The 21151-nt window shown below is 43.1% G+C and overlaps 1 protein-coding gene across 1 annotated transcript in view; it reads right to left on the bottom strand.

The window, feature by feature from the left end:
• Window positions 1-21151, bottom strand: part of slc22a16 (solute carrier family 22 member 16) — a 58853-nt gene that overhangs the window by 15942 nt on the left and 21760 nt on the right. Inside the window, exons 3-5 of the mRNA XM_023974426.3 lie at window positions 18016-18133; window positions 15102-15660; window positions 5747-5874 (exon numbers count right to left, since the gene is read on the bottom strand). Coding sequence (XP_023830194.1) covers window positions 5747-5874; window positions 15102-15660; window positions 18016-18133 — 805 coding nt within the window. The remainder of the gene's footprint in view (window positions 1-5746; window positions 5875-15101; window positions 15661-18015; window positions 18134-21151) is intronic.

Below are 21151 nucleotides of genomic sequence, written 5' to 3' on the forward strand. Positions count from 1 at the left end.
GGCCATGTTCTGTTATAATCTCCACAGTCAGAAGAGGACTGGCCACCCTTCAGAGCCTGGTTCCTCTCTAGGTTTCTTCCTAGGTTCCTGCCTTTCTAGCGAGTTTTTGCTAGCCACTGTGCTTCTATATCTGCATTGCTTACTGATTAGGGTTTTAGGCTGAGTTTCATCGGCTGATGTATATAAATACATTTGATTGATTGATTGATTGATTCGATTTTGGAACCAGTCCTATAGGACTGTTATGGGATTCCTATAAGATCCTATAAGATCCTATAGGATAGAGAATCCAATAGAAAAATCATATCAGATTTTGGAACCAGTCCTATTAGACTCCTATAGGACTTTATACTATATGATTTTTTGTTTTTTTATTCTATAGGATATAATTCTATAGGATTGTATCCTATAGAATATTCTATCTAACACGATTTTATCCTATCAGATTTTGTAACCTATTGGATAAGTAGCAATTATGCACCAATATTGAATTTTTAAATCCTGTTATATGAAATGAAGTGCCCTTTAAAATAGACCACTTGAAGTATTCAATAAATCAGATTTTCACCATTATTGTAAAGCCCTATTTAGGATTATTAATTACTTCACGTGATTAGTCATTCATTTACAGCTGTKTCTCATTTTAAGGTCACGTGAACTGATCTCTCATTTTAATTTGGTGAAACTATTCCTTAGAAAAATGTATTTCAAAAGAAACATGGAAAATCTAATAGTCAAATCATAGTGTAAAAGCAGGTGCTGGTTATACTCTTTTTGGCCATTTTCTGGTGTTTTGTGGTGGAAAACTGAGCGAGTCAAGCATAGCACGTCCYCCCTGTTACTGATAGATGGACAGGCTAGAAACCTTTTAACAATGGCTTGGTGGCCCTAAAACATTATCTCCATTGAACAACTGTAAAGAGTAATTGAAGAAGCGGAATTAGGAACCCCTTTTGGCCACCCTGTCGACTAGATGTCATAMCCATGCATTTCTGGAATATTGTCAGGCATTACATGCATTTGAGAAAATGTATGTACATGTATCTCTGGAATACATTTTAAGGCATTACATGCATTTTACGTGATGTTAAATGCACTGAGTGTACAAAACATTAGCAACACCTGCTCTTTCCATGGCATAGTCTGACCCGGTGAATTCAGGTGAAAGCTATGATCCCTTATTGATGTCACTTGTTAAAGCCACTTCAATCAGTGTAGGTTAACGGGAGGAGACAGGTTAAAGGAGGATTTGTAAGCCTTGAGACAATGAGACATGGATTGTGTATGTGTGCCATTCAGAGGGTGAATGTGCAAGACAAAAGATTGAAGTGCCTTGGAACAAAATCAAATGTTATTTGTCACATGCGCCGAATACAACAGGTGTAGGTAGACTCTTACCGTAAAATGCTTACTTACAAGCCATTAACTAACAATGCAGTTTAGAAATATTTACTATATTAACTACATTTCAAAGTAACACAATAAAATAACAATTACGGGCTATATACATGTGGCACCGGAACCGAGTCAATGTGCGGGGGTACAGTTAGTCGAGGTAATATATACATGTAGGTCGGTAATGTGACGATGCATAGACAATAAACAGAGCGAGCAGCAGTGATGGTGTTGGAGTCGTGCGCTTGGCCACGGCAGTCATGGGTGAACAAGACAGTACAGGAGGGGACTAAGCACGCACCCCTGAAGGGGCCCCTGTGTTGAGGATCAGCATGACAGATGTGTTGTTGTCTACCCTACCACCTGGGGCGGCCCGTCAGAAAGTCCAGGATCCAGTTGACGGGAGGTGTTTAGTCCCAGGGCCCTTAGCTTTGTGATGAGTTGTGGCACTATGGTGTAACGCTGAGTTGCTTTAACTTCTCTAGGATAGGGGCAGCATTTTCACGTTTGGATGAAAAGCGTGCCCAGAGTAAACTCTCCTACTCAGTCCCAGATGCTAATATATGCATATTTTATAGTAGTATGGATAGAAAACACTCTGAAGTTTCTAAAACTGTTTTGAGTCATGTCTGTGACTATAACAGAACTTATTTGGCAGGCAAACCCCGAGGACAACCATTCAGATTCTTTTTTTTGAGGCCACCTCTTTTAAATGGGTTTTCATGGGAATCCAGATTTCTAAGGACCTTCCTGCAGTTCCTATCGCTTCCCTGGATGTCCAAACAGTCTTTAGAAATTGTTGAGGTTTTACTTTGAGAAGAAGAGTAGCCATGTTCAGAATGAGGCTCCAGTGAAGTGTACTGTTTGTAGAGGCGCGTGACCAGAAGCATGCTACAGCATTGTTTCCTCCGGTATTGAACACAGGTCATCCCGCTTCAATTTTATCAGATTATTTACGTAAAAAATACCTAAAGGTTGTATTACAAAAGTAGTTTGAAATGTTTGGACAACGCTTACAGGTAACTTTGAGATATTTTGTAGTCACGTTGTGCAAGTGGAACCGGTGTTTTCCTGGATCAACGCGCAAATAAATTGACATTTTGGATATGTAATCGACGGAATTAATCGAACAAAAGGACCATTTGTGATGTTTATGGGACATATTGGAGTGCCAACAGAAGAAGCTCGTCAAAGGTAAGGCATMAATTATATCTTTATTTCTGCGWTTTGTGTCGCGCCTGGAAGGTTGAAWTATGATGGTCTGTGAMTGTTAGCTGGGGTGCTATCCTCGAAGCGAGCATAAAAGGCATTTAGCCCGTCTGGTAGGCTTGCGTCACTGGYTAGCTTGTGGCTGGGTTTCCCTTTGTAGTCCGTAATAGTTTGCAAGCCCTGGAACATCCGACGAGTATTAGAGCCAGTGTAGTAAGTGTCAATCTTAGTCCTGAATCGATGCTTTGTCTGTTTGATGGTTTGGCTGAGGGCATAGTGGGATTAGTGTTCCGCTCCTTGAAAGCGGAAGCTCTAGCCTATAGCTTGGTGCAGATGTTGCCTGTAATCCATTGCTTCTGTTTGGGATATGTACCTACGGTTACTGTGGGGACGACGTCATTGATGCACTTATTGATGAAGCCGGTGACTGAGGTGATATACTCCTCAATGCCATTGAATCCCGTAACATATTCCAGTCTGTGCTAACAAAACAGTGCTGTAGCGTAGRATCTGCGTCATCTGACCACTTCCGTATTGAGCGAGTCACTAGTACTTCCTGCTTTAGTCTTTGCTTGTAAGCAGAAATCAGGAGGATAGAATTAGAGTCAGATTTGCCAAATGGAGGGTGAGGAAGAGCTTGTACGTGTCTCTGTGTGTAGAGTAAAGGTGGTGTAAAGTTTTTTTTCCATTGGTTGCACATGTGGCATGCTGGTAGAAATTAGGTAAAAGTCCCCGGCCACTAGGAGCGCACCTTCAGGATGAGCATTTACATGTTTGCTTATGGTCTTACACAGCTCGTTGAGTGCGGTCTTAGTGCCAGCATCAGTTTGTGGTGGTAAATAGACAGCTACGAAAAATATAGATGAAAACTCTTGGTAGATAGTGTGGACTACAGCTTATCATGAGGTACTCTACCTCAGGCGAACAATACCTCGAGACTTCCTTGATATTACTTTGCGCACCAGATGTTATTGACAAATAAAGACACACACCACCCCCCTTCGTCATACCGGAGGCAGTTGTTCTGTCTTGCCGATGCACGGAAAGCCCAGCCAACTGTATACAGTGCATGTGGAAAGTATTCAGACCCCTTCCCTTTTTCCACATTTTGTTACGTTACAGGTTTACTCTAGAATGGATTAAAGAAAAGAAATCCTCATCAATCTACAGACAATACCCCATAATGACAAAGTGAAAACAGGTTTTTAGAATTGTTTGCAAATGTATAAAAAAAGTAGTCAGACCCTTTGCTATGAGACTCGAAATTGAGCTCAGTTGAATCCGATTTCCATTGATCATCCTTGAGATGATTCTACAACTTGATTAGAGTCCACCTGTGGTAAATTCAATTGATTGGACATGATTTGGAAAGGCACCACATTTTCTATATAAGTTCCCTCAGTTGACAGTGTCTGTTAGAACAAAAACCATACCATGAGGTCAAAGGAATTGTCCATAGAGCTCTGCAAAAGGATTGTGTCAAGGCACAGATCTGGTGAAGGGTATCAAAACATGTGTGAAACATTGAAGGTCCCCAAGACCAGTGGCCTCCATTCTTAAATGGAAGAAGTTTGTAACCACCAAGACTCTTCCTAGAGCTGGCAGCCCGGCCAAACTGAGCAATCGGGGGAGAAGGGCCTTGGTCAAGGAGGTGACCAAGAACTTGATGGTCACTCTGACAGAGCTCCAGAGTTCCTCTATGGAGACGGGAAAAACTTCCAGAAGGACACCATCTCTGCAGCACTCGACCAATCAGGCCTTTGTGGTAGAGTGGCCAGATGGCAGCCACTCTTCAGTAAAAGGCCCATGACAGCCCGCTAAGAGTTTGCCAAAAGGCACCTAAAGGAGCCCTAAAGGACTCTCAGACTATGATAAAAAGATTCTCTGGTCTGATGAAACCGAGATTGAAACTCTTTGCCTGAATGCCAAGCGTCACGTCTGGGAGGAACCTGGCACCATCGCAGATGAAAGGAGCAAAGTACTGTACAGAGAGCCCTTGATGAAAACAAGTATTTCTCTTTTGCTATTCCTACACGATGGCACTTATTAAAGGCTTGAATCTCATAGGGACCTCACTGTCACCACTGGTCATCTAGCTAGRGACGTAGCCAGCAGGGTTGCATCGGTTCCCATTGGACTACAGCTAGTTAGGTGGGCTAACTAATGCTAGCTAGCTAACGTGAGCTGATTATCATGTAGCAGCCTATGCTGACTAGAGTCGCTAGCATGCTAACGTTTGCTAGCTAATTTTGATACACCATAGTCATGGGTCTGCAAAAATCAAGGAAATGGTACTGAACTCATGACAAAATCATGTTTCAATATTGTAGTGGCTATGGATGTTTTGGTTGTTTCTTTCTTGCTCAGTGACATTGGAAAAAATCATATTTTGGCATTTAACTACAGGTATGTATCTAAAAAGATTTTGACATGATTTTGATTTTGACATTCCCTGTGAGATACTGCGAGAATCTGCACAGTCACGGGTACGGAGCATCATAAATAAAATATCCAGTCACAGATTAGAAGCCAGAGAAACTTAAATGTTTCTCATATATCACATGCAGTTATCTAAGTAATTTTACAGACTATATCATTGGTAACATGCATAACAAACAAATTGTGATTCCACACAACAGAACATTTTAACTGGAACAACACTCAGTAATGGTTGAACAAATATCATTTTGTGAACTTTGAACTACAAGGTTCTATCTGAAAAAAAACAATTCAGAGATAATTGGCTTTAAAGTTCCGAACTCTCATTGGTTTGAATGATGTCAGCAATTTAATCTTGTATTCTTTTTTAGCTTAACATGAATTGGCGTATATGCAAACCACGGCCCAAAATATTGTAATGAGCCTCTGCCTCTACATTATGAAGTAGCTGGGCTTAGTGTGGGTTAGCCTGTGCAGGMCTTGGTGTGGCCTGGCCCATGTTGGGCTGGTGTCCGCTAGCCTATGTTGGACTGGTGTAGGCTACCCTGTGTTTGGCTGCTGTGGGCTTGGTGTAGGCTGTGTGTTGGCTATCCCCTGTACATCTTGTCCACATTGGGCCAATGGGATCATSTTTTCTGGGTGGATCATATCCTTTGATTTCTCTCTAGCTCACACACAAACACACGTGATTGTTGGTACATACTTTTGGCACCACAATGATGAGCATGCAGGCCGTTCCAGCCAGCAGCAGAGCTGGGGCACATGTCCTCTTCCTGCCCACCCGGTCCATCGCATAACAGCCAATCAGGTAGGAAGGGAACTCCACTGCACCTAGAAACAGCCAATCACAGAAGATGTCAGGTCAAGGCAGCAGGCATTGCTGGCATGGGGACATTATGTGTGGTGACATCTGGTACTGGGCCYGCTGTGGCTGTTATTTGACTGAAAGGCCCTGGTGATGAGACTGTTTAGCCTTTGAGATCATTGAGAGTATAAATGGCACTAGCTAGAGTCTAATTCCAACATGTTTCAAGCAAACCACCATAGTCCCTGTGCCCAAGAACACTAAGGTAACCTGCCTAAATGACTACCGACCAGTAGTCTTCACGTATGTAGCCATMAAGTGCTTTGAAGGCTGGTCATGGCTCATATCAACACCATRATCCCAGAAAACCTAGACCCACTCTAATTTGCATACRGCCCCAACAGATCCACAGATGATGCAATCTTTATTTCACTCCACACTGCCCTTTCCCACCTGGACAAAAGGAACACTTATGTGAGAATGCTATTCATTGACTACAGCTCAGCATTAATACCCTCAAAGCTCATCACTAATCTAAGGATCCTGGGACTAAACACCTCCCTCTGCAACTGGATCCTGGACTTCCCGACGAGCTGCCCCCATGTGGTGAGGGTAGGTAGCAACACATCTGCCACGCTCATCCTCAACACTGGAGCTCCACAGGGGTGCGTTATCAGTCCCCTTCTGTACTCCCTGTTCACCCACAACTGCAAGGCCAGGCACGACTCCAACACCATCATTAAGTTTGCAGATGACACAACAGTGGTAGGCCTGATCACCGACAACGACGAGACAGTCTATAGGGAGGAGGTCAGAGACCTGGCCGGGTGGTGCCAGAATAACAACCTATCCCTCAATGTGAGCAAGACTAAGGAGATGATTGTGGAATACAGGAAAAGGAGGACCGAGCACGCCCCCATTCTCATCGACGGGACTGTAGTGGAGCAGGTTGAGAGCTTCAAATTCCTTGGTGTCCACATCAACAACAAACTAGAATGGTCCAAACACACCAAGACAGTTGTGAAGAGGGCACAACAAAGCCTATTCCCCCTCAGGAAACTAAAAAGATTTGGCATGGGTCCTGAGATCCTCAAAAGGTTCTACAGGTGCAACATCGAGAGCATTCTGACTGGTTGCATCACTGCCTGGTARGGCAATTGCTCGGCCTCTGACCGCAAGGCACTACAGAGGGTAGTGCGTACTGCTCAGTACATCACTGGGGCCAAGCTTCCTGCCATCCAGGACCTCTATACCAGGCGGTGTCAGAGGAAGGCCCTAAAAATTGTCAAAGACTCTAGCCACCCTAGTCAAAGACTGTTCCCTCTGCTACCGCATTGCACGCGGTACCGGAGCGCCAGGTCTAGGTCCAAGAGGCTTCTAAACAGCTTCTATCCCCAAGCCATTAGACATCTAATCAAATCTAACATCTAATCAAATGGCTACCCAGACAATTTGCATTGCACCCCCGTCTTTTACGCTGCTGCTACTCTGTTTGTTATCAATGCAGAGTCACTTTAATAACTCTACGTACATGTACATACTACCTCAATTACCTCAACTAACCGCACATTGACTCTGTACAGGTACCCCCTGTATATAGCCTCACTATTGTTATTTTATTGCTGCTCTTTAATTATTTGTTTTATTTCTTTTGAATTTTTATCAAAACTGCATTGTTGGTAAGTGGGTCATTCCAGAATTTGGAGGACAATTTAGGCATCAACACTTTTGAAAAATGAACCCTTTATCATTTTCTATTATGTATTTAAGAAAAACAGGTAATAAACCGTCAAATAATTTGATTCGTCCAGCTCAGGCATCAAAGGTACACTTTTTATTTMTTGTGTGCTATGCTTGGCACAACCTTGTTACGAATACTCAGGAACCTGAAAAAAGTACATTTTAAAATATTGTTTAATAAATCCTCTACCTTTAAGTAAGGAAAGTCACATTCACATTGAATACTCATTAAATTTCAGATAAGACTTTGGACTTATATTCATTTAAGCAACTTTGAAATCTCTTGCCCAACTTTTCAATAGTCACATGTTTTTTCAGTATTTATTTTCAAATATTTGCTCATACGTTATGCACATGATCATTCAAACTAGTAAAAGGACAATAGGTTAAACCCTCGWGAGTTGAGAAAATCTGATATGGTAACAGGGTTGAAAGGGTTGCGCAAAGTAACATGGTTGAATGGATTACAGTACTTTTGATTGTAGATCATAACATAAATGTGACAAATAAATACCCAGGACCACAGGAATGTTGTTTAATAATATTGTATAATAATAATAATAATAATCTTTTCGAAGGAGGATCAACAGGATGAGTAGGAATGATAAAAAATAAACACGTCAACAAGACAACAAACTGGATCTGATCAAATATTCGGTGGACAAACGTAAAAATGTGTCATATTACAGTGGTCCGACAACCTGGCATTAAAATGAATGAGCATATCAAAAATAGTCATGAACTGATCAATATTTTAGAAAGCTGACGTTATAATGTTCAGATGTCATTTTAGTGGCTGGCCAGAGTATCCCATACCTCACTTGCGATYACCATGTGGCGTGAGGTAACGTTCTCTGGGGGAGGAATGAGGGTCAGRACATCCTCAAAGGGATACCAAAGGAGATCGTTTTTTTCTGGCCGRTGAGGGACGGTTCACCCACTCTATGCATACATTTCACCTCTTGGTTTGATCCCTGGGTAGATGGRGTGGTCGTACACCAGGGCACACCATATCCCCACAACCTCTGGACTGTGCCACTYCACTTCTTCTAGTGTGCTGTGTATGGGGTCTTCTGTGTGGTCATCTGTGGGATTAAAGTTGAAGTATTTTGTTTTTTGGCAATCACACTCCAGATTCTCTGTTGCAGAYCGCATGCAGCTGACGTCGCGGTAGAGAGTTTTCCCAGGTGGGGCCTCATTGTGGACGGTACGGCTGGAAGCTAGCATTTCTTTCACTGCATCCTCCACAGCTTGCTCCTGAATGTAAAACAATTTCACCTTTGATCGTCCCTCACTCAGAGTTTGGTACAGGGACAATGCCATGGGGATATCAACTCCTTGGCTGACAAGTCGGCCCTCCTCTTCAATTTGGCACCCACGCCATCTGGGGCACCTTTGCCCTGACTGGCTTCGAAGTACTTCCAGGTTCCTCTTGTAAACCCCTTCTTGAAAATGTCAGTACAAAAGAGGTAAAAATTCCCACGCTGCTTCTACTGTGTGCAGGGACCGTCGCTAAAAAAAATGGATGGTTGTCACATCCGGGCATCTCTCGAATTTCCCTCAGGATGGGCTCCAGGTGTTGCCGTATGGCAGGTGGTCCCTTCAGTCTGGATGCCGATACAGTGCAGAAGGAGGTAGGGGCAGATGCCCCCACCCCACACACATAGTAAACCCCAGTGTGCAAAGTGGCCTGTTGGTGTGATGCATCAAAATGGACAGCTTGTACTTGAGCGCTGTACTTGCAGCCGTAGTTCTCAGAGAAGTCAATACGGACTGCACTTTCATTTGCAGGGAGGTTCAGCTTCAGGGCCRGAGAGAAAGCATATTGCTGTCTGATGTTATAGAGTGAACTTCTGGAGCTCTCAKMGGTGTGCCAGAACTCTGTTGAATGACATGGCAAATCGCAGTTCTAGTGTTAATTTGACTATAGATAATAGATTGTCCCTTCTTAGTGAACTGAAGGAGATACAACCCTGTTACTGTAGTGCAACACTGTTACTTGAATTAATGCTAATGTTAGCTTTTTCTCAGGAATAGATGCTAGCTGTGGAATGTAGCGTTACTGTCAAGGTCGAGGACAAACTTAGTTATATATATATAAAAACAGAAAACTTTGAAATGAATTMGTCTTATTCTGATAATATGAGTAACAGGGTTGTGTTGGTTAGAGTGACACACTCAATCAAGGCTGAAAAGATTGYAAAAATAGAAGAGAGGACTTTACCTATGGTGTTAGCAAATGGCTTGACGATGTAATTTCCTCTGTCTCATGTGACTAACTGTTTTTTCTCTTCCTCTGCCAGGGTAAATTGGTTTCGGTAACAGGGCTGCTTGCATGTTGTGGCACACAACTTRAGTGCATAATTGATATCATTTAAAAAATGTTGATGATTAAACAAATAGTTTTAACAATTACAAGAGACATATATAAACAAAATCATACCAAAAAAGTAGATTGAAAACTTATTTTAAGTGTTATATTTGATGTGCAAGTTGGTCATCAAGAAGGTGMGACAAGAGAAAAATGCAATTTTAYGGGGTGCTCGAGAGRTATTTGGTATTTTAAATAATTTTGGAACCACTTTTTTWCMACAACTATAATTACATTTTGTCTCAGGACAAATATTTTGGGCATGGATTATTTGAAATTTCATGTGTGGGACAAAAAATGTCCTCTAATTCTGGAATGACCCAAGTAAGCYTTTCACTGTAAGGTCTACACCTGTTGTATTCAGCGCATGTGACAAATAAAAGTTCCCACGTTTGCGGAGACAGCATTCCCGGTAATGCTGCATATGTAGGTGTAACAACGGTAAACTCACTCCACAGCTAGCTTGAAATGTCGCGGAATTAGCAACTCAAGAAGTACCTTTGAAGTGGCTTAACCCGTTGGTAACTTTGTCAAGGAGGGCAGTCACATGTGTTGCGGCGCAGAACCTCCCTGGTTCGGGACAACAAGGGGGACTAGCTGTTAGTAGCACACCTGTTTAGCCGCAGCGGTTTAGCTAAAAAAAAWMMTTTTTWAYMWWTRCRMMTTTMSRTMMTWAWWAYMTWAWWAAYSCSSKWWKKAAKKWMGMRRRRTTTTRGRTTTCTTGAGTAAGGCAGCTCCAAAATGTAGGTGTTACAGCCTAGCTCAGTGCTTTCTGTGGTGGTGGGGCAGCCAGTGGAAAATACGAAGCGTAGGGGTTGGTAATGTTCTCTAGTTGTGCCGTGATTGGCTCAGCTTTCTGTCGGTCATGGGGACACTACGTCACCGCAAAATCTACGGGTAGAGCTCGAAAATTCAATCCCCTTGGGTGCTGCCATATACTTACATTAGAAGTGGCCATACATGAAGGCTCAAGGTGTCACGTTCTGACCATAGTTCTTGTGTGTTTTACTTGTTTTAGTGTTGGTCAGGACGTGAGCTGGGTGGGCATTCTATGTTGTGTGTCTAGTTTGTCTGTTTCCTGTCTTTGTGTTCATTGCACCAGAGAGGACTGTTTCTGTTTGCCACATTTGTTATTTTGTATTGTTGTAAGTGTTCACGTTATTCGTAATTAAATATGTTGAGCACAAACTACGCTGCGTCTTGGTCCGATCCCTGTTACACCTCCTCTTCAGACGAAGAGGAGGAAGGCTGCCGTTACACAAGGTCATTGGCCAAAAGATAAAATGACGTCAAATCATGTTATATCTAACGTAGCTTTGATTGGACTGATCATGTCAACATCGTACTTTCAAAATCTTAACTAGCAATCTAGACAAGCAGTCATCGTCGCGCATTAAGTCGGTAATTTACTGGCAAATCCTTGTCATATGAAGAGAAATTATAGATAAAACGTATCTATAAAACGTATCCATTGAACATAAATATTACACAACAAGTTAGAAATCGGAAATTCAACAATGAGTGCTAAAGCGCCACTGCAGCCCCGGGTTCGATCCCAGGCTGTCACAGCCGGCCGTGACCGGGAGACCCATGGGATGGCGCACAAATGGTCCAGCGTCGTCTGAGTTAGGGGAGGGTTTGGCCAGCCGGGATGTCCTTGTCTCCTTGTGCTCTAGCGACTCCTTGTGGCGGGCTGGTCGATCGACTACGGTCGTCAGTTCGACAGTGTTTCCTCTGACACATTGGTGTGGCTGGCTTCCGGGTTAAGCGAGCAGTGTGTCAAGAAGCAGTGCGGCTTGGCTCTCGACCTTTGCCGAGTCGGCAGGGGAGTTCCAATGATGAAACAAGATCGTAACTACCAATTGGATATCACGTAAAAAGGGGTAACGCATTTGAATACATTGGCCATGCTGTCAATCCAGCATGACTTCTGCCACGTTCAAAACAACTGGAAACTCTGAACTGGGAAATCACAGACTTCAGTGAGATCAAGACAACTGTGAACTCGGATAAYACTAGCTCTGACTGGGAAAATACAGAAAATCATTCTGAACGGTCATCCAACTCGGAATTCCAAGTCAGGATTTCGGGCCTCTTTCTAGAGCCTACAAGAAGGCCCGCCACCAACCTTCCTGTTCATGTGAGCACAGCACAACAAGGTGAGTCCAAAAATGTATTGTATGCTGCTGCATAAATGATGTAATATGCCAGGGAGATATGTATACTGTAGCTAAGAAAGTAATACTAAGTGTATGTTGTGTAGTAAGCCGTTAGTAGCCCACGTACCTGACCCTAATAATTTGTTCCCTTTTCCCATCGTAACTTAGCCTACTGTTCTGACTTCGTGGTGCATATTTACCCTGTAGCCTGTTTTAGAGAAATGTCATCATCGAATATTGTYAGAGCWTTCCATTGTCTGCTTATATGCCCCATTTATTTAGCCTATGGTTCTGTATTGGTGTACTAGAACATTGAAGACGTTTAAGCTGTCTATCAATCATTGTTTTRGCGAACAATGGATGCCAGTGAAAAATGCATACTTGCAACAGCTGCATAGTGTGGATCCCAGCCTATGGAATACAATTTAGATGGAGTTCCTCCCTTCTAAACTCCTCTGTGGTATTGTGCTCCATACTGTCAAAAACAAGTTTTAATTTAAGACCACGAGTGGGGCTTTTATTGCTCAATCAAATTTTTCCATAGGCCTAACGGACACATGCTCAAACCCACACACTTTTGATAGACTTAAACACCCGAGCTATCATATGGGTTAGAAGAAGCCTACATAACCAACCCATAAAGTAAAATGTTACATCCATATATGGCCAGCTATGTAAACTCTAACATTGATTTAGTCTGCAATGGATGTCGTTCAATTGGTAATATTAATTTTTGTGTTCTTCTAATGCCTCAAGGGAAAAGTAAAAGTTAAAGTTAAAGTTAAAGGAAGTAATCAGATTACGMTACTGAGTTTGGGTAATCYAAGTTACATTACCGATTACAATTTGACAAGTAACTAGTAACTAACAGATTACATTTAGAAAGTAACCTATTGAACCCTGTATACGTCCTCCAAGACATATGATAAATTACATAATCCAAAAAAGTAGTTGAAAAGTAGCTAATATGCTAAAGTTGTCCGTGATGAGATTCGAACTCAAKACTTTTGGGGTGCTAGACGTTCCCGTTATATGCCAACCCATCTGCCCCGACCAACCACTGTCCTTTTGTTTTTGCCTTAGGTTTGGGTACGTTACTTTCTAAATGTAATCTGTTAGTTACTAGTTACCTGTCCTAAATTGTAATCAGTAACCTAATTMGATTACTTTTTGTTACGTTACTTTCTCCTTAAAAGGCATTAGARGACAAAAAGGATCAATCTAACGCATTTGGTGTGTAATCATTGCTCAGGTGAAACAGGTGAAGCTTTTTTCAATGCTGAATTGCATGTCATTGAGAAAACAGAAAGGTGTCATAAACAATTTTTCGCAAACATCCTTTCTGCATTTAAAAGTTATCCAAGAAGTAATCATCTAGATTCTCAAAAATATCTGTCATCCAATTACAATATTTTTGCTGGTAACGTAAGTGATGAGTTAGTTTTTTTGTAGTCAGATTACATGTAACAAACAATTACTCCCCAGCTCTGAGTAACCATCTGTCTTATGTAACCATACCAAACATAATATACACTACATGACCAAAAGTATGTGGACACCTGCTCGTTGAACGACTCATTCCGAAATCATAGGCATAATCATGGTCCCCTCTTTGCTGCTATAACAGCCTCCACTCTTCTGGGAAGACTTTCCACTAGATGCTGAAGCAATGTTGCGAGGGACTTGCTTCCACAAGAGCATTAGTGAGGTCGGGCACTACTGTTGTGAGATTAGTCCTGGCTCGCAGTCGGCGTTCCAATTCATCRCAAAGGTGTTTGACGGAGGGCAGAAATTATTAAATCATTAGACCACTCACTAAAGCCATCAGTCATATGAAAGTCACATTAATGGGCCTCCTGAGTGGCGCACTGGTCTAAGGCACTGCATGAGGTGCTTGAGGTGTCACTACAGACCTGGGTTTGATCCCAGGATGTGTCACACCCAGCCGTGACCGGGAGTAACATAGGGTGGTGCACAATTTGCCCAGCGCTGTCCGGATTTGGGGAGGGTTTGGCCAGAGGGGGCTTGTTGAATGGTTGAATGGTGTTTCGTGCAGCTGGTTTCCGGGTTAAGTGGGCGGGTGTCTCAATGTCAACAGTGAAGAGGTGACTCAGGGATGCTTGGCTCACCACACTCTAGCGACTCCTTGTGGCGGGCCGGGTGCCTGCAGGCTGACCTTMGTCATCAGTTGCCTGGTGTTTCCTCTGACACATTGGTGCAGCTGGTTTCTGTGTTAAGAAGCGCTTTTTGGCGGGTCATGTTTCGGAGGACGCATGACTTCAATTAGGGGAAAAAATATTACACACACACTATATGGGGGATTGAAAATGATGGAGACAATTACATTGATGGAAACTACAATCTGCACTAATAAAGCAACCCTCTCGATGGGGTTGAGGTTAGGGCTCTGTGCAGGGCAGTCAAGTTCTTCCACACCGATCTCAACAAACCATTTCTGTATGGACCTTGCTTTGTGCATGGGGGCATTCTCATGTTGAACCAGGAAAGGGCTTTCCCCAAACTGTACCCACAAAGTTGGAAGCACAGAATCGTCTAGAATGTCATCGTAAAATYAATTCAAAACAAATTGTATTGGTCACGTACACATATTTAGCAGATGTCTGCTGTAGCGTTAAGATTTCCCTTCACTGAAACTGAGGGGCCTAGGCATCCTATGAAGGTGCGACGTTGAAAGTCACTGAGCTCTTCAGTAAGGCCATTCTACTGCCAGTGTTTTTTCTATGGAGATTGCATGGCGGTGTGCTCGATTTTATACACCTGTCAGCAATGGGTGTGGCTGAAATAGCCCGAATCCACTAATTTGAAGGTGTGTCCACATACACTATATATACAAAAGTATCATACTAAATGGAGTGTCAGAATAATGCTAAATGCTCTGATACCAGTTTTCTATAATAAGCACACATACCCATAGTACACACAGCACATATGCACACACAAACCAACCCCCATCCCCTCTCACCAGCCAGGAAGAGGTTGATGTACTGGTTGCCCCCCAGGTTGACGGAGCCCAGGGAGAAGACGTAGTAGCCCAGGCTGCCAATGAACCACACTGCCCACACTGTCACTGTCCTCCAGGCCATCCTCCATGTCCCAAACAGGTCCAGGATGCTCAGCTTTCTCTCGGGCTCCGCTGGCTGTGCTCTCCCCGGTGCCACCTCCTTCTCCAGCAGAGCCTCCTTGGGTTCCAGGAGGTCCTCGGCCCTCAGGCGGCCAGGCTCCAGGCCGTTGAAGCGGGCTATGGAATCCAACAGGACCTGGGTCTCCTGGAGCCTCCCCTTAGCCATCAGGTAGAAGGGTGTCTCGGGAAACTTCCAGCAGAAGAAGAGGAAGGGCGAGGTGCAGGTGGAGAGGATGATCTGATAGCTCCGCCAGGTCCGCACCAGGTAGCCCATGATTGCTACCATCATGACGCCCGTGGCAAAGGCGGCGTGCACGTGCATGGAGGTCCACGTGCGTACCTTGTTGCCGGTGAACTCGGTCACGTACACAAACACCACTACAAGGTAGCCACTGGACACCTACCGGGAGAGGGGGAGGGAACATTACAATTAGATCAAAAAAGGGGACGCAACGCAAGGCCAGAGCTTCAAATGCTGATCACACACACACACACACACACACACACACACACACACACACACACACACACACACACACACACACACACACACACACACACACACACACACACACACACACACTTACTGTTGATGCAGAAAGTTAATCTAAGGCCTGAAAACAAGTCTCATATATCTTATCTACTTATCCTGGATTTAGTAAATGGACCGTGAGAGCAGACTGTGGTTAGAATATACTGTAGATCAAACGTTATCTTCAGAGAATTACCCAGATACTAGCCTAGGCTAGCCATATCAACATTCTCTAAGGCTGACTGCTTTTCATCCAGATGGAGAGAGGAAGACACTCATACAGTCCACAGACCTATACACATGCAGTAAATATTTGCACAGTCACATAGCCAGGACATTTTATTTTGGTTATGCTTTTTGTTTTCAAGGTATTTTCAACAATCTTACYTGTAGCACTTCCATGAGCTATTCTGCTGATGGTCACCTGTTCCTCAGCTATTCTTTAAACATAAGCCACACCCTCTACTGACAGGGCTGGCCCACAGAGAGGCATGTCACAGGAAGGCCAAAGATATCATGAAGGACATCAACCACCCGCGCCACGGCCTGTTCACCCTGCTGTCATCCAGAAGGCGAGGTCAGTACACGTGCATCAAAGCTGGGACAGAAAGACTGAAATACAGCTTTATCTCAAGGCCATTAGATGGTTAAATAGCCTTCACTAGCCGGCCTCCACCCAGTACCCTGCCCTGYACTTAGTCACTATCACTAGCCGGCTACCACCCGGTTACTCAACCCTGCACCTTAGAAGCTGCAACCTTATGTAAAGTGCATTTGGAGAGTATTCAGACCCCTTGAATTTTTCCACATTACAGCCTTATTCTAAAATCTATTAGATAGTTTCCCCCCCTCATCAATCTACACACAATACCCCATAATGACAAAGCAAAACCTTTTTTGAAATTTTTGCAAATTAAGCTGAAATATCACATTTACAGAAGTATTCAGACCCTTTACTCACTACTATGTTGAAGCACCTTTGGCAGCGATTACAGACTCAAGTATTTTTTGGTATGATGCTACAAGCTTGGCACACCTGTATTTGGGGAGTTTCTCCCATTCTTCTCCGCAGATGCTCTCAAGTTCTGTCAGGTTGGATGGGGAGCGTTCCTGCAAAACTATTTTCAGGTCTCTCCAGAGATGTTCGATTGGGTTCAAGTCCGGGCTCTGGCTGGGCCACTCAAGGATATTCAAGAGACTTGTCCCAAAGCCACTCCTGCGTTGTCTTAGCTGTGTGCTTAGGGTCGTTTTATGGTTGGAGGGTGAACCTTCGCCTCCAGTCTGAGGTCCTAAGTGGTCTGGAGCAGGTTTTCATCAAGGATCTCGCTGTACTTTGCTCTGTTCATCTTTCCCTCTATCCTGACTAGTCTCCCAGTCCCTGCCGCTGAAAAACATCCCCACAGCATGATGCTGCCACTACCATGCTTCACCGTAGGGATGGTGCCAGGTTTCCTCCTGACGTGACGCTCTGCATTCAGGCCAAATAGTTCAATCTTACTTTCATCAGACCAGAGAATCTTGTTTCTCATGGTCTGGGAGTCTTTAGGTGCCATTTGCCAAACTCCAAGCGGGCTGTCATGTGCCTTTTACTGAGGAGTGGCTTCCGTCTAGCCACTCTACCATAAAGGCCTGATTGGTGGAGTGCTGCAGAGATGGTTGTCCTTCTGGAAGATTCTACTATCTCCACAGACTAACTCTGGAACCATGTCAGAGTGACCATTGGGTTCTTTGTCACCTCCCTGACCAAGGCCCTTCTCCCCTGATTGCTCAGTTTGTCTGGGCGGCCAGCTCTAGGAAGAGTCTTGGTGTTTCCAAACTTCTTCCATTTAAGAATGATGGTGGCCGCTATGTTCATGGGGACATTCAATAATGAATAATGTTTTTGGCACCCACCTGTTATTGTAATGGTGAGAGTGTAGCATGTCTTGGGGGTTTTGCATACATTTACATTTACATTTAAGTCATTTAGCAGACGCTCTTATCCAGAGCGACTTACAAATTGGACAGCATACAATTACAACTTTTGCATACAGCATACAATTACTGTATGTTTATGGGAGATTATTCCGAAATTTCAAGTAAAGTGCATGTCTCAAGATAGGATTTGCCCATAAAATAATATTTAATTGCGTGTCTCCTTACGTCATCCTGCATTCCTTACACTCCACATGTGTTGATAATTAGGCTTTTTCTTACAACTCTTACATGCACACACACACTTACCATGGCGAGCAGGAAGCGGACGACCATAAATAGGTAGTAGTTTCCCATGAATGCCACGCTTACACCAAACACAAACTGGCAGAGGCTGGTGATCATTAGGACCCTCCGTCTGCCAACCCTGAGAGAGAGAGAGAGAGAGAGAGAGAGAGAGAGAGAGAGAGAGAGAGAGAGAGAGAGAGAGAGTTGAACAGAGAGTCTACAGTTGAACTAAGGCCTGTGTTGTTGTGGCTGACTGTCATACTAAAAAAATACTACAGTTTACTATAGAATATTACAGTACTTAGTATAGAATTCTGTAGTAAACCGTAGAATACTATACTACACACAGTAGTATCCCTTGATCATGTATAGAATTGTGTAGTATATAGTAGTATACCATAGTAAATACTACAGTATTATCCACACATAAAACACTAGTAAATACTACAGAAATGTCTACAAAAACACTACTTTTTTTACTATAGTAAATACGACAGTATTTAATTTGCATATACCCTGCCCATTCCCCTCCCCCATATCCCAATTTGTGCCACCAATAAATGAGAAATCTACATGCAGAGAATAGAGCGTATATTGTGTTCCCTACAGGTTACAGTAGAACTTGCTGTTCAGAACCCAGTCCTACTGGTTATGGGATAAACTATATTTTAGTATTTCTCCAGTAGGTTTCCTCAACAAGAAAACCCCCAACTTTGATGTCAAAGATAATACAATGTCTCTAAAAACACTACAGTAAACACTACAGTATATTGTATTACAGTCCACAAAAGCACTATGGTAAATACTACAGTACATGAATACACCACACCAAAAGCGTGATTTTTATGGTCATTATGAACATTTTTAAACAAATTTCCTGAAATTCTACGTAGTACTGATTTATGTCAACTGATTTGATGGCATGTTGAATCTATGCAAATAAATTCTATGACTTGATAGTTCACCTCTCTGTTTTCTTTTATTCTATAATCGGGTATATTGTAACCATGTGTTAAGCAAATTAAAGTTTATTTATGATACAGCATAAATACAATGAAATGTTACAGTATACTACAAAATTCACTGCAGTGTTTTTGCCACAAAACACCACAGTGAATATTATAGTATTCCTACCATAGTATACGATATAGTATTTTTTCATGTGGGGAGCCATAGGTTTGAATGACATACTTCCTGTATTTTCAGAAGGAGCTATTTACTGTAGCTGACAACATGGGAAGAGTTGAGATMAAAATATTAAATGTCACACAAGCTCATATGATGTGTGTGAAATAATACATGGGGTGACAGGTAGCCTAGTAGGTAAGAGCGTTGGGCCAGTAAACGAAAGGTCACTGGATGGAATCCCTGAGCAGACCATGTGAAAAATCTGGTGATGTGCCCTTGAGCAAGGCACTTAACCATAATTGCACCTCTGCTAAATGACTAAAATGTAAATAAGGAGCATTGTATTGTTGACTGGGAATTTCACATTGCCACATAGAAGGTTTGTGACTCATGGCATTGATCCAGAACAAATATTGGTTGAAATACTGGAAGACATGGCCTCCCGAGTGGCGCAGCAGTCTAAGGCAATTCATCGCAGTGCTAGAGGCGTCACTACAGACCCGGGTTTGTTCCCAGGATGTGTCACACCCGGCCGTGACCGGGAGTCCCATAGAGTGGCGCACAATTGGCCCAGCGTCGTCTGAGTTAGGGGAGGGTTCGCCCGGGGCGGTTTTACTTGGCTCATTGCGCTCTAGCGACTCCTTGTGGTGGGCCGGGTGCCCGCAGGCTGACCTCGGTCGTCAGTTGAACGGTGTTTCCTTCGTCACATTGGTGCGGCTGGCTTCTGGGTTAAGCTGAAGGGTGTTAAGAAGCACGGTTTGGCAGGTCATGTTTCAGAGGACGCATAACTCGACCGTGGCCTCCTGACCCTGTGGGAGAGTTGCAGCGATGAGACAAGATCGAAAATGGGGAGAAAAAGGGAGTAAAATACCACAAAAAAAATAGATTTAAAATATAAATACAGGTTGACACAAGCTGGGAGCAGCAGAGGGGCAGCAGCCCTAGGAGCAGATTGTGTTGAAATCGCACATCGCTAGTATCACTACACAACAGGAGTTGCTGAGTTTATAGGTGTTTGAGTGAGTATGGGATTTGCATTTGACTGTAGGCCACCAGACCAGACAGAACAAATCAATGAACAATTTGGCTGATACACGCATACTGTCCTAGTGTGTGAGTCTGGAATTAGCAGTTTGCTTAGTTGTAAGAAACAATTGTCCTCTCCCCCCCACTGAATACAAATAATGTAATCTTATAATGCTATAATATACTGTATATACATTTGAAGTCGGAAGTTTACATACACTTAGGTTAGAGTCATTAAAACTCGTTTTTTCATTCACTCCACACATTTCTTGTTAACAAACTATAGTTTTGGCAAGTTGGTTAGAACATCTACTTTGTGCATGACACAAGTCATTTTTCCAACAATTGTTTGCATACAGATTATTTCACTTATAATTCACTGTATCACAATTCCAGTGGGTCAGAAGTTTACATACACTAAGATGACTGTGCCTTTAAACAGCTTAGAAAATTCCAGAAAATTATGTCATGGCTTTAGAAGCTTTTGATAGGCTAATTGACATGATTTGAGCCAATTGGAGGTGTACCTGTGGATGTATTTCAAGGCCTACTTTCAAACTCAGTGCCTCTTTGCTTGATGCTTGACATCATGGGAAAATCTAAAGAAATCATCCTTGGGAGAAAATTCCAAGCGCCTAAAGGTACCATGTTCATCTGTACAATCAATAGTACGCAAGTATAAACACCATGGGACCACGCAGCCGTCATACCGCTCAGAAAGGGGATGCGTTCTGTCTCCTAGAGATGAACGTACTTTGGTGCGAAAAGTGCAAATCAATCCCAGAACAACAGCAAAGGACCTTGTGAAGATGCTGGAGGAAACAGGTACAAAAGTATCTATATCCACAGTAAAACTATTCCTATATCGACATAACTTGAAAGGCCGCTCAGCAAGGAAGAAGCCACTGCTCCAAAACCGCCATAAAAAAGCCAGACTATGGTTTGCAACTGCATATGGGGACAAAGATCTCTTCTGGTCTGATGAAACAAAAATACAACTGTT

The sequence above is a fragment of the Salvelinus sp. IW2-2015 genome, linkage group LG28 (assembly GCF_002910315.2).
Source record: "Salvelinus sp. IW2-2015 linkage group LG28, ASM291031v2, whole genome shotgun sequence".
NCBI classification, from domain to species: domain Eukaryota; kingdom Metazoa; phylum Chordata; class Actinopteri; order Salmoniformes; family Salmonidae; genus Salvelinus; species Salvelinus sp. IW2-2015.